Source organism: Primulina tabacum, chromosome 5, assembly GCF_025594145.1.
Source record: "Primulina tabacum isolate GXHZ01 chromosome 5, ASM2559414v2, whole genome shotgun sequence".
Taxonomy (NCBI): Eukaryota; Viridiplantae; Streptophyta; class Magnoliopsida; order Lamiales; family Gesneriaceae; genus Primulina; species Primulina tabacum.
This window is the reverse complement of record NC_134554.1, coordinates 5,320,754-5,335,780: the sequence shown is the minus strand read 5'-3', so window position 1 is coordinate 5,335,780 and position 15,027 is coordinate 5,320,754. Positions and strand designations below refer to the sequence as shown.

Genomic DNA, 15,027 nt, shown 5'->3' with positions numbered 1-15,027 from the left:
TCCAAAAAAACATATTAAATCATAGCCTCATCAAAATATCTCAAAAATCAAGATCCCCAATCCCTTCTCTCCTTCACTGATGCAACCCGAGCGAAACTAACGAGTCGGGTCGGGTACTCTGCCGGGTTTGCTATCAAAATGTTAAAGGAAATATGAGTTGGACGCTTGAATTGAATCTCGTGACTCCTCGATCCGATTGGAGAGATCTGCGAACAGGAAAGTAACCACGTGAATGGGCGCCGGAGGGATGTCCGGCGTGACCACTCCGATGCCTAAGTCAGCAGGGTACTCAAGCGATAAAATCAATGTAGCCAAGGGATGGCTGTATGATTGGTGTGGAGAGTAAATGAGATTATTAAATATGTGAGTTAATATCTGAATAGAGAGTAAATGCAAGTAAATAACCTGGTATTTATAGTAGAAGATGCAATGATGACCTCGTTTTTTGTGTTTGAGCATTAATGATAGTAGGGTGGCTGATTATACCCTATTATTCTGACATGTCAAATCTTACACTAGTCACGTCCAGGCCACTTGATTTTATCAACAATTAATGTCATTATCAGAGATAGGTCGGCTATGCATGCTCTACCAAGTTGGCGTCATTAAATGCTTCACTCATATCGAGGTGGCCGAGCAGAATGCCTCTCGGGTAATTACAGAAGAGCTCGGGTATTCCACGTCTCGGGGAAATCATGTCCCTGGTGGTCCAATGGCTCAGGGCATTAATCCATTTTGTCATGCTACCGGCCTGAGAGCATCCCATCCTGACCCGGGCACCAACCATGGATATGCTCCTTGGCCCGGGAAGTCCCAGGGCCTATCTATGACCCGGGACATCCCGAGGCATCATTCACCAATTACTTATATCCATATCTTTTTTTCTTTATGATTAAAAGACATAATCTATTGGTCACCCAAAGTAATATAAAATGTGTATTATAATTATCTTAAATATTCTTTGAAAGTTGAATCTTTGGCCCGACCGTCTTATGAAAATTATTGTTTTTTATTTCAAAAGCATTATTTTTTAGCGCAAAATATTATTTTTTGTTAGTTCTGATATTATAAACTACATTGTAATATATGCTTATTTAAGTGAAAATTATTAATTTTTACAGCAAAATACATTGTATAATATACTGATGATTTGACTAAAAAATATTATTTTTATGAATAAAATATTATTTTTCACTGAATATGTGAATCACGTCGACCCGTCTCACAGATACAGAATCTATGAGACCGTTGTCAAGAGTAGTCTTGAGAAAAATGAGGCACTTGACGAAGCTAAAAATATGGACTCCATTGAACAACTCCTAAGTTGAATTTTTGAGCTCGCCTAGAGATGAAGAGGTTAGGAACATCGACCATCACAAAGAGGTGATGGGGAGCAACGGTCAATGGTGAACGATGTCGAAACGAGAGGTGATGAGTGGAGACCGGGTGATGGGTTTGGGTCATGGAATGTAGCGTGTGTGAGTTCTGTTTGACGTGCGTGAGTTAAGAGTTGTATTTTATGTGTGTGTGACTTTTTTGTATTTATAATAATAATTTTTTAAAAACTAATCGGGGCTCGTCCAAAAATGTGGCTCAGGTAGGTGCTCTACTATCGTGGGCTCGGTAAAATGTTTGTCGGAGATCGTTCATTAAAATTATCGAGCTGAATTCGATTTCGAGCTCGACAATTTATCGAGTCGAATCCGAGTTTAAGGATATTCGTTTCGCAAACTCACGAGCATGTTCGCGAGCTTGAGTTTGTTGGGCTTTGATCGTATAATAATAGCTTGTGTTTTACTACATCGAAATTTGTGTAAGAATTGTGATTGAAATGCTATAAAATTAGAATTCAACTCCCTCAAGTTATCATATCTTAGTTGATCTTTCAGCTAAGAATGCTCGAATCGAGTTCGAACCAAGCTCAAGCCTGTATATATACATTAAATGAACTGAACTCGAGCATGATATTGTTCGGCTCGAATCGACTCGTTTACATCCCTAACCGAAAGCCACATATTATAAATAACAATTTACACTACCGCCTACGGGACATGTATTTTATAAACACGAGTTATTTTGAGTTTTAGATGAAATTTCACATGTTGGGCAATATGGAACACGTAATCATGATTTTATTTCTAGCAATTGTCGATATTCCAACAGTTTCACCATAAATTTTCAACATCGCACTGGAGAATCCTTTGGGAAATACCATGCACCCAGAAGAAAGATATAGCCAGAGTTACTTTGTGAGCAATTAGACGACGCCCCTCGATAAGGCCATGGGTATTCGTACATAAACAAAACTGGACAATCAATTTGCAACAGAGAGTGGGGACGAAAAGAAACAAAAATTGGGATTTACAAAAACTTTTCAATTTTCGTTATGCAGCCTCATAACAAGTATCGGCACTTTAGGGTGAGGTTGGTTGTTCTGTCACTCAGCTTTGGAATCTAATAAAGTTGACAGAATTACAATGACGTACTCGGCATCCAGAGGGATCAACAAACTGATCATCAATCGTACAAATTAAATACTTACCAATTAGAAATTGATTAAATCAACCGTAAAGGCGATTTCCCCCCGACATTCAGGAACAATACAATGCTACCCGGTTTGGTGCTTAGATAATATATTGATTGGTTTTCTTATATCTAATTTATCGAGCGTTTGACTCAAATTTTATAAAAAAAATCATTCATTATATTGATTCATGATCTTTAAATTTATGTATCATCCATCGTCCAATTTACGACCTAAACAATGACATTATGAAATCGACAAAATTTACGAATTTCCGACTTACACAACCGGTAAGCTGCAAATAATATTGTAGATGCAGTTAATTTTCAATTACAACAAGTTAACCATGTCTCCCGTCTCCTTAAACAACCGTGGATCGAATTTCCCGAATCAAAATTAAGTCACCTTTTTGTAATTCAGCGTAAAGATTAATTATAATTATAACGGTAACAAACATGCAGATTAGTCGGCATATATAGCATACACTAGGAAGTGGAAAAGTTACTAGCAGGAGACTTGTGGCTTTAGTGCTTTACCTATTACTTGGAATCGATTCGGAAAAAGTGGTGAAGTGGTTGAAAGAAGAAGAAATATCTTGTTCGTCCATTTTTAATTTGATCTCTAGCTGTATGAACTTCTCGAATAGAGACTGGAAAGTCACGATCAATCATATCTACTGGGAACAAAACATGATAGCTGATTATTTGACTTCGGAAGCACTAAAGTAACAATGAAGATACAAAACTATTCGGATCCCCCAACGGACATAGATGAAATCATTGAAAAAAACAAGAAAAAAAAGAACAACCGACTTCTGGGGCCGGGCTCACAATGCTTTCTGGGCATGGGTTACTTGAATGGGCCCATTCATTTGTCTTTGGGGGGAAAGCCCGCCCACCGTCTTTGTGCATTATGATTTGTAGTAAGATATATATTTGCGAGCCATCGACTAGATACTGGCTACTCATATGGTCAAAGGTGAGTTACAATCTGATTCAGTATAAATAACAATATATCGATGTGGTCAAGACGGAGATTAGGGATGTAAACGAGCCAAACTGTTTGTGAGCTATTCGAAGCTCGATTCGATAAAAGCTCGTTTGGGCTCGTTTAATGAGGCTCGTTAAGATAAACAAACCAAACTCAAGCTTTACAGTATTCGGCTCGTTAGCTCGTGAACATGTTCGTTGGTAAGTTTATGAGTAATCTTTTAGATGAAAAAATAATAGTGTTGATATTTGATTTATTGATTTTGCATATTATTTATGAAATATATAGAAAAATCTATTAAATTTATTTATTATAAACAAATTTTAATAAGAATAATATATTTTTCTTTAAGTATATAATTTACTTTTTAATTAATTTAATAAAAATTTAAATGTATAATTCATATTTATTAAGCTTGTTTAGGCTCGATAAAGGCTTGAATAAGCTCGTGAGCCATGCATATATTCGTTAAATAAAGCTCGAGATCGGCTCGATTATAAACGAACCAAGTTCAAACATTCAAGAGTTCGGCTCAGCTCGACTCGATTACATCCCTAACGGAGATAGATCAAACCGATATAATGTTGATTATTGTCTTTAAAAATAAAAAAAATTAGCCCAACATTCCCCGAAATATTTTAGCAAATAATGTTACTATTTACTAAGATATCTATGGAATATGAGCTTGTTATTTTTCTTTTATACCAATTTTCAACTGTCACACATTTCTTTTATACCATCGAGTTCATATAATATTTTTTATTATAATTATTTAATCATATATAAATTATTTAATTTGAGTGAAATAAAAAAGTAAATGCAAAAATATTTGTAATTATGTCAATCATTAAATAATTTTATATGTGGTTAGTTGATGAAAATAAGAGAGAATGAGGGGTTGAAAAGGAAAAATTATAGATAATTAAAATGTTAGATTTCTTCAACGCATCAAAATATTTAGTAAAAATGGTTTAATTTTAGAATAATGTCGTGAGATTTTATTATTATTTCTTGAGATTTTGTATTGAATTTATTGCGAGATTTTGATAAATAGAATTTTTGTATTGAATTTTTTGTGTAGTAAAAATTGTTGTATTAATTTGGTTGTACATATAACATTAATCTTAATTTTATTATATTATAGTATTATATCCTTGTTTATAAACAAATAAAATCTTATCATTATGTCCATTAAATTATAGATTTGCTTACAATTTAGAGAGATGTTAGTTTTCTTAATGTAAACAATTATAATTAATTAACCTTCCATGTTATTTGATTTTGTGCAAACAGGATTACATTTATTTTTAATGTTAAATATTCCAGAATTCTGTGCATTCTTCAAGACTTGAAAGAGGAGAAGGCTTTGAAGGTATCTATGAATTTGGTTCCGAAGAGTCATCCCAACCAGGAGTTCCATGGAAATAGCTTCTACAAAATTATTTATCCTGGTGACAACACAGGTGGAGTGGTAAGCTCCTGATTCAGACTCTTTAAGGGATTCTTTCCTTCTTATTTTATTTTTCGAAATTCTGATATATTTCATTGATTTTTCCGATGAATTTAAAATTTGTAGATTCTTCCTCGAGAATTTATCGAACATGTAGAGATAAAATCATCAAGCGTGGCGACGTTATTAGGTCCTTGTGGATGCAAACGGCGCATAAAATTGTACGAGGAAAGCGGCGACATAGCTCTTGGAAACGGGTGGGAAGCGTTTTACAGACAAAATGCTTTGAAGAATGGTGATTATTTACTCTTCACGCACTCTGGGAATTTGGAATTCTATGTTCAAGTGTATGATATGGCTACTGTCAAAAAAACCTGTTAGCTAACGACAAAAGTCTTTTGAGTATTTTTCATTCCTGTAATTTACTTCGGTTTTACAAGCTTTGCTCAACTGGGAAACTGGAATTTTGTCAACTAGATAAAATATACATACATATATACATACACTTAAATTCTCAATCTCGTACAACAAAATAATGAATATTAGCATAAATATCACTAGACTGTGAAAAGGAAGTTTGCCTCGTTGCTGCCTCTCTGCTTGAGGACTTATTTCTGATGCTCCTGATTGTACAAATCTCAAAGAAGAGAATCTGATTTGGCTGGTAATCTCTTGAAGAAATTGACGGATACTGATGGCATCTTGCTTCGGAATCGGGGATGGCGCAATGTGTAAAGCCCAAACAGCACTGCCACTACTTGAAATGGAGTGACATACAGAAACACAGCACTGATCAATGCAAACACTATGACGATGGCTGTAGCCCTGGGATCCCTCCAGCTCAGTATGCTGAGCACCCTCTCTCCTTGTGTTGCTAGATCTCCTATCACCGTCTGAACTCTTCCTGCCACGCTCCGCAACCTGTCGTACCTCATCCTCACCAGGTCAGTTGGCTGAGAAGTTGGGAACGTGTCAAATTCCTCAAACAGTTCATCCGGATGAGCGTTTTCTGCTTGAGAAAGTCGAGCGTCCATGTGGGGCGGAAGCCTAGGCCTAAACCGGTAGTTCCACAAGCCAATGACGAAAAGGTACAGGAAGATTGTGGACAAGATCAGTTCCGGATAGCATACAAGTATCACGAACAGAATGTGCACGAGGATTGTTGTCAGCGGGTTTTTCCAATAGCAAATGCCATCAAACCATCTGTAGATGTATGAGATGCCAGATAGAAGAGACATTATGCGGTAGAAGTTGGCTTTGCTTCTCCTCAGGCTCCACATATGGTAATCTACATCCAGCATATACTCGACTATCTCTTTCCGGAGGGGTGGCTCTGCCCGGGATAGTTTTACAGCCACTATTTGCATAGCCTGGTGGCGCAGCCAGTCAATGTGCCTGACGGATATGGGCTGAACATAATGCATCTTTGGGAGCAAGGGTTTCCCGTACTGGGTCACCATGTTCACCCATGCAGTGCACGAGAAACGTATTGCCAAGTGTAGCTCCCCATGTTTCATCAAACCAGAGGGAGAAAAAACCAGCAGTGGATAGGAATGTGTGTAAATTCGATCTGTTTCTAAGGTTGAAAGCCTGATCCTCACTTTTCCAATTCTCTGGTCCCTTGCATCGTCTTTCCCATTGATGTGGCAGTTGTCAAAAACGCCAATCGTGATTACGGTACAAGGATCATGAACTTCCCAAGTATACTGCTCGTTCCAACGAGGATGCAAAGAATCAAGAAGAGTTCTGGTTCGGACCCATTTGTTCCCATACTTCGCTACGCAATAAGCATCTGTCAATTTACCTTCCCTGCTCTTCATTGGCTGCAGATTTCGAGCACTTAAAATACCAACTTCAAGAATTCCAATGCTGTGCTTTCTCAGATGCTTGGATGACGGCTGAAGGTCGCTGCTAAAATGCGTGGACTCATCAAGAACATGGTAACCGGAATCTAAGCAGAGTCGAAGAAGAATTCTGCTTGCAAATTTCACCTCTTTTTTCTTCTCCCCGGTTTCCTCTGCCACAGAAGGAAGGAGCAGAGCATACCACCGGGGATCCAGCATCTTCGCAGTTTCAAATCTCTGCGGAACCTCCCTAACTGGTATTACAAGCTTTCCCATCACTTCATCCTTGCCTGGTCCAATTCTTTCTTCCACACTGATTACTATATACTCATCAAAAGGCTCAGATGCTACAAACATTAGTTCTTCATTCCACTCCGGATTGATGTTCCTCATTGGTGAAGGCCTAGTGAGCCTCAACTGATGCCCAAGCTGCACCTTCACATATGTTTCCAGGGGTCGGCTTCTATCCGACGGAACAAGATCCTGAGCAGCAATTACATGGACTCGGAGGTAATACAATTTCGGCGAGAAATATACTTTTGATCGTGTACTAGCAAGACTTTGCTGGTTTATGCTGTGAGCATCAGAATGCCAAGCATCAGGGAAGGCTTCATCAGCTTGTGTTCCCATCCAAACAGCAAGCATGATCTCCCCATGATTGATCTTCTCCCCTTTCTTGTCCGCCAATCTGTACCACTGAGGAGCCAGAGGACTATCAGGCGGCACTCGTTGAGGGATTTCAACAATATCAAACAGGACTTTACCCACGAAATCGTCCTTCACAAGATCCTTATCCTTCACAGTGATTTCAATCAAATTGCTTTGTAGTCTCTCCCTTGAAAATGCAAATACCTGTTTCCACACCGGATTCTGATTCTTCTCAAAGTGCCTGGTCAGCCCTTTGTAGTTCCCAACTTTCACCTCGACGTACGGATCTAGACTCCCAGTTAAGTCCATCGTTGGAAGATCCCTAGCTTTTACGACGCTCACATACAAGAAATGCATCTGCTCTACCAAATCGTAAGTGCTTGCAGTCTTGTCCCTTCCCCAGTACCCCATTCTCGCAGCCAGAGGAGGCTTGGTCTCTACCACAGCAAACTCAGGTTTCTGCCCCGAAAATTGCATTTGCATCACACTGGCTGATGGTACCGATCCAGCCTTATTAAAGTCGCTCCGGGTTTCAACAAATGCTTCAGCCGGTGGCGGAGGAGGGCCACCGCCATGGGAACCGGTCCCTACTGAGTAAAAAGTCCTTAGCTCCTTTTTCTTCTTGTTTTTCGCCTGATTTTCCATGTATTGATACTCAGCGTCGAACTTTTTAGTATTTACCTCATGCGACGGCACTGCGGTAGTACTTTCTGTGGCCTTATCATAACTATGAGTAGTATTATTATTATGACGATGACGATTTTCCACACCATTCACGTGCTGCAAAACCTCCTCCTCGGGATCAAACGACTTAGAGTCTAGTATCACCGCGTGTATCCTCAAAGCAATATCACCCTTCACACGAGAAAAGAGACCTCTTTTATCAAGCGGGTACCTCTGAACAACTGATTCCTCCTCAGAAAACGGGACAGACATGCCGGAAATCCGAACCCTTCCAAGAAAATTCTTGTGGTGGCCGTTTTTGCTATCATTGTACACAGACACCTCGATCGTCTCATCCGACAAATCTCTAGGATTCTTCACCTGAAACACCAGCTTCTCATTCCACAAAGGGTTGAGATCTTTAAACTTGGTGGCGGTCCTCTGGCGCTGCCCCTGAAACTCCACTTCCACAAATGGACTCGAACTCCCTTGCCCATCTTTAGGTAGGAGATCAACGGAATCAAGAACTTCGACCACGAGTTTTGCCATTGAAGAGGCAAGACGATAGAGAAGAGAGAGAAAGAGAGCGTGGATAAAAATAGTAGGCGGTGTGGTAAATTTTGGAGGTAGAAGACAGAAGCAGAAACATACATACATACATACATAGGTTTGGTCTGGAACTTTTGTTGGTGGGGAAATGCAGACAACTGTCTCTGTGGAATAGGCTGCATCGGTCAGCAAAGGGACCCCTACACCAACATTATATAATATTTCACGTTCACACACATTCTTTCAGAAGTCGTAACGTGATGTGTAAAATTTCGCGTCCGTAAATTCTGAGAACATGGCGATCTTTCTTTTTCTTGTTTTCGGGTTTCTAAACACTCTCGCTATGGGTGACTAAAATTCGGGTTGATTATTTAAAATAAAAATAAAAAATTGGACCACTCAATTCCATGCCAAACCAATTTAAACTTAGGTTTTTGTTTGGATTGGATCATTCGTTTTCAATTTTGATTATTTTCGAATAAAATATTTGATTCATATAACGGCATTAATTATTTTGAATAAAAATTATATATTCCACATCAAACATAAATTTTATAAGTACTGTAGGCTTAAATTATTGAATTTGATAGTTAAAACTTTGTATATTGAAACCTAAATTAATGGACATATGTAAATATTTGCGCATAAAAATTAGCCCGCTTACGTAATTATAAGTCTAAAATTTTATTTAAAAAAACATTAATTATTAATTTATCTTACTACTAATTAATGATGAAATATAAACCAAATATAATATATACTTTTAAAAATTTATATTTTTTTAATATGATCGATTTGGTTTAGATTGAGTTTTTTAATCCAAACTTTGAACTAAATTATTATTTTTAATTTGATTAATTTTATAATGAAAACCAGGCCGTAATCTTGCTCAAGACTTGGCACAGTGATTATATTTTTAATAACTCAAAAACAGATTGTACGGGATTTCATTATGACTTGTGGGGTAATATTTAAATGACTCATTGATTGAAACCATTGAAAAGTTTGGGAAATTTAGTTGGATGGGATTTCGTTTTCAGGTGGTGGGGAGGAGTGGGAACCATGGAATGGACATCGTTTTCTTCGCAACCAATCTTGAGTTATCTTTAATAGGTAAGACTTTATTTTCTTCTTCTTTTTTTGGGAATATAGAAAATTTGTTAGGCTTTATACGAATAAAAATTATTTTTTAACCACGTTAAATTGTTTAATTTTGAGTTTTGATCTATTAAATTTCAAATTTTATTTCTGATAAATTAGTTTTTTATTTCCCATATCGAATTGTTGATGTGACAATGAAAAGTCAGCAAATTTCAATATAATGTTAGAATTTTTCGATGTCATATCAGAATTTTCATATTTCATTTGAGCACTAGTGATGAAATATGATATAACTTTAAAAACTTAGTAAATTAAATGCAGCCACACAGTTAGTGAACATATTATTTTCCATTATACCGATGATATTTGAAGTATAATGGTGACATCATTAGAAAATTAAGTAATAAATTATGGGCGGGCGACACTTTTATCATCTCTATGGTCCAAGCATTTGAAATTATTTTGCTTCATTTTCTCGCTTTAATCCAAAATTGGTAATTTCTCATTTTCAAGGCAATCTTTTTGAAAAATATATAGTTTTTATTTTCAAAATATTATTTGTTCAGTGCCGTATTACTCAGGTCTCGAGTTTTGACTCACTGGTGGGAGGGAGACTGCGAAAATGTTAAGGCATAACGTTTGGCTGTGATTATATGTAAAAGTTTGGTGGACTCTGATTTAATATGCGTGTATGTAGATATAAATATTATTAGGAATTAAAAGTTATTTTTGTATATTTTAATTTAATTATAATTTTTTGTTACATATTAGGATATTGATATAATGTTTAGGAATTAGGATAATGAGAGGAAGAAAAATGTGGGAAGGTTTTGAATGAATACTTTATTTTTTGTACTTTAATTATTAAGTATCTCGGAAAATGATAAGGATAAATTGAGCATCCATTAAAATTATCAAATATAATTTCTCTAAAAGATATAAACTGTGGCAATTTGATTCCGTTAATTCTTTTTCTTGTTGCCTCTAAAATAAATTCATGTCACAATTTTTTCCCTCTTCGTTGATACATTATTATGACATCGGCTGATACAAAAGATTAGAGGTGATCACGATGCTGGTTTTGCGGTTTTTTTTAAAAAATTCAAACTGCAACTGCCATATGCAGTCGGTTAATATTTTGAAAAATTAATCGCGGTTTTACATGAAAATTTAGCCTTACAGTTTTGAGTGGTTTCAAGCGATTGCAGTCGGTTTATGGTTTTTAAAATGAAAAATATTATAACATATATTCTAATTTATTTGAAAACAACAACAATATATTGTCTTCAAATATAAAATATAACATATATTCTAATTTATTTGAAAACAACAACAATATATTGTCTTCAAATATAAAATATAGTTCAAAGCATATAAATATCAAAATAGATAAAACAATAATCAAGATTCAAAACTAAGTTAATAATTTAACAATACAACGCATTCACAACAAAAATGACATTTACACTATTTGCATTTCTTCTGTTATGTGCTCTTGAACTCTTGATTCCCTTGTGCCTTTAGTTTAAATATAGTTTGGCAATTCAATCTATCTTGATTATATATGTGTCTCATTTTTTAATGGAAATACATTAAAATTTGCATAAATTTTCTCCCATTTTTTTGAGCAACAACAATTCCCTACTTTTAAAAATAACTCAGGCCAAAGTTTTATCCATTTTCGAATGTACTTCCGGACCAAAGTTTTGTTGAAGTCCAATCTTCACTGTTCATAAACTACTATCTCATATTTTGAGTATCATAAACAAAATTCAGTAAAATCTAAGAGTTCATTTTTTTTTATATATAGGATCAATAAAACTGCTCAATTTATAAACAAAATTAGCATATCTGTTGTTCTCCGTCCATAAACTCGTCCAGACGCCACCCAAATCCGATGTCCACTTATTTATTTTACTTATTTTTAAATATGACGTCCAAATATAAATTCTTTAACATACATGATTCTCGATTCATGTTATTTATGATTCATGTCTCATCCTTTAGATAATTAAAATATAAAAGACTGATATCAGTTAACCATGGATATTATAATTTATTCAATCAATAAGTTTGATACGTGTTTATTTCTGAAAATAATAATTTTTTTTGTATATTTCTGCTATTAGAGTTATATTTGAAATTTTTTTTGAAAAATGATTTTAAAGACCGAGAGGATTCTCACACTTACGAGCGTCAACCATATCGGTCACTCACCTCCTATCATATAAGAACGAGGAACAGTTAGAGAACGAGGAACAAACAGAATTTTAAGGATGATGGAAAAAAATAAAATCGTTGTCATTGTTTATGTTTTCCGTAATATTATGTTTTATATCTCTCTGCTGTAGAACATAATGTTAGTTTGGAGTTGTAAAAATAATATTTCTTTTTATGAAATAAAAAAACTGGTTTATAAATTTTGTAATTTTGAATTTTGTAGGTTATGATTGTGTAATTGTTAACATTGGATGTTGACCCATCTCGATCCAGGGACGTGATAGTTGACATCATATCAAGATGATACAAAACTAAAATTTCACTACATCATATGGTTATAAAAAATTCCAGGCATAGGATAAAAAAAATCAGTTACAACATGTTGTTCTATTGTTGTTGATATATCTTTATTTTTTAAAATAAGATTAATATTTGCTTAAAAAATTAAATTAATATTTATAAAACTCAAATGAAGTATGGGCTCTCTGTATAGATAAATGAAGTTAGGTATTCTTGAAGTTGATGACGAAATTATATATATATATATATATATTAGATGCGCAATTTGTAATATCTTTTCGGAAAACCATACTTAAGGACCGTAACATTTTGACTATTATATAAATAAATACCTTGATAAAAGATTCCCCTTCCAAAGGGAAGAATTCGAAAACAAATAATCACTCATATATATATATATATCACTTTCAAATACATAATTATTAAATAATTACGACCCTACGACAACATTAACAATAGGACAATATTATATATATATATATATATATATATATATATATGCATGTATCCTCTTTCTAATGAGAGAAAGAGATCGGGATTCGAATCCCAAAATTGTAATAAAAAAAAATAATCGGATCGGAAGAATATGTAAGTATACATAGTATGTAACCATCTTTTTAATAATGTACAAAAACTTGTGTGAGATGATCTAACGGATCGTATTTTATGAGACAGATCTCTTATCTGAATTATCCATGAAAAAATATTACTTTTATGCTAAGAATATTAATTTTTATTGTGAATATCGATAAAATTGACTCATCTCATAAATAAAGATTTGTAAGACCGTCTCATAAAAAATCTTAACGTTGATAGCTAGAGAAGATGTGCATTACTTATGTACAATTCTATATAACGGGCCGGGCCGGGCCGGGCCGGGCCTGATAGGAGGCACGTGATTATTTTTGTTTTCTTGCATCACTTTCACGTGCAAACAGCGCCATCCCCGCTTTTGGATAAGTTTGCTTAATTATGCTCCTTTTTTATCAACAAAATTAGGATAAAGTATAAGATATCACTTCTTGTTTGTTCAATTGCAAATCAAAATTCGATGTCATTATACAAAAAATTATTAATTAATTATGATATAACCATTTTCAAATATGTAAAACATAATAATTATTATTATTATATCAAAATTTAACATTATTATTATTATTATTATTATTATTATTATTATTATTTTGGGTTCGGGGACTCTTTCATCTAAAATTAAATACGTTGATATCAAATGAGTTATAAATCATCGGCATTTACGACAAATTATTGATGATAAGTTTATGCAATGTCCAAGGTAAGAAATCTTATAGCCATTGATGAGATCCTGGTGAAATGAGTGAGCAGGGTTGGGTGCTCCACCGGATCTGCTATCAAGATAATGAAGGAAATTGAGCAAGAACTATATCTGTGATGAAGATATATCTCTACAATATGGCTTCCGCTGTAACCTGCAAATAAGAAAAGAACTCGTGAATGGGCGCCGGAGGGGTGTCCGGCGTGGCCACTCCGATGCTTAAGTCAGCAGGTGAAGATGATAACCAGTGTAACTTAGATAAAAATAAAGGCTACTGGTGTAAATATGTGCGTTAACATGTATTGGTGAATGAATCATTCTCCAGCACAAGAGAAGAAGAGGAAACCAAAGTCCTTCAAATGAATTACATACCTGCTATTTATAGGAGAAAAGGTAGTAGGTACCTTGTTTTCAGTGCCTACTTGCCACTTCCTGTCACGCCACCCTACTTTTCCATCAAGTCACATCAATAGGATTCTGTCACGGTGCGCTTCTCGAGACAAGATCTTATCTTCTGAATCACTAGAATGCGGCACTGTTATCGAGATGTCCGGGTAGAATGCCTTCCGGGAGATTTATACAAGAGCCCGGGACTATGACTGTCCGGAGAGTAGAGCATGGGCTTGCATCTGCTCCGCTCCAGAAGAATCCATCTGCAGACTCACTCGGATTTGGGAATCCATTTGATATTCCGGGTCATCCATGACCCGGGCTCTTACGGGTATCATCAGCCATTATTTCAATTGGCACGTAATAGTGTTATTAGGACTTTTTAAATGGAAAGGTTGATGAAAATTGTCGTCGTACACACGTGGTCTAATTATATTTTAAAATAATATTTGTAATTCAAAACTTTTAATTTTCCCTTGAAAATTTTGTTGTTTTATGATATTGGAGTTTGTGGGTCTGATGTAAGGACTAAAATTGATACCTCATTTTTGTCGAGAAATGGATAAACCTTTTTTGAAATTTTTTTTGTTCCATGGGTCCTTTCGAGACTCTGTCGGACAACAACAGAAAAAGGCTCTTCAATTCAAGATTTTGTCAGAATATTCCAAAAAAACAAATCTAATCTGATTTGCTAAATAAAATCAAAGCCCAAAACTCTTTAAGGAAGACAAAAGGCTCATATTTTAGACCTTTGGCCCAATTTATTGAAGCCGACTTTGGTATGCTTAAGTTGATGTGTTTTTTTTTTTATCATTATGCTTTTTTTATAAAATTATTATAATATTTTCGGTTATGAATAAACAAAGGCAGATGGAACCAGCATAATCCAATTAATCAATTTAACGCAAAAAAAAAAAAAAAAAAGAGACAAAATAAATTCTATATAATAAAAAGTGAGAAAATCCCTAATAGACCCACCCTCTTCAATGTATTGAAATTTATAAAAGCAATAGATTTTATTAAAAACAAAAACACACAATTATCCCTTATCGCA

At 35.0% G+C, this 15,027-nt stretch overlaps 1 protein-coding gene across 1 annotated transcript; it reads right to left on the bottom strand.

Annotated features, from left to right (window-relative positions):
• Positions 1-5,341: 5,341 nt before the first annotated feature.
• LOC142545825 (FT-interacting protein 7-like) lies at positions 5,342-8,849 on the bottom strand. The gene has a single exon (XM_075653222.1). The coding sequence runs from the start codon at positions 8,774-8,776 to the stop codon at positions 5,603-5,605; it is 3,174 nt and encodes a 1,057-aa protein (XP_075509337.1). The 5' UTR covers positions 8,777-8,849; the 3' UTR covers positions 5,342-5,602.
• Positions 8,850-15,027: the final 6,178 nt, after the last annotated feature.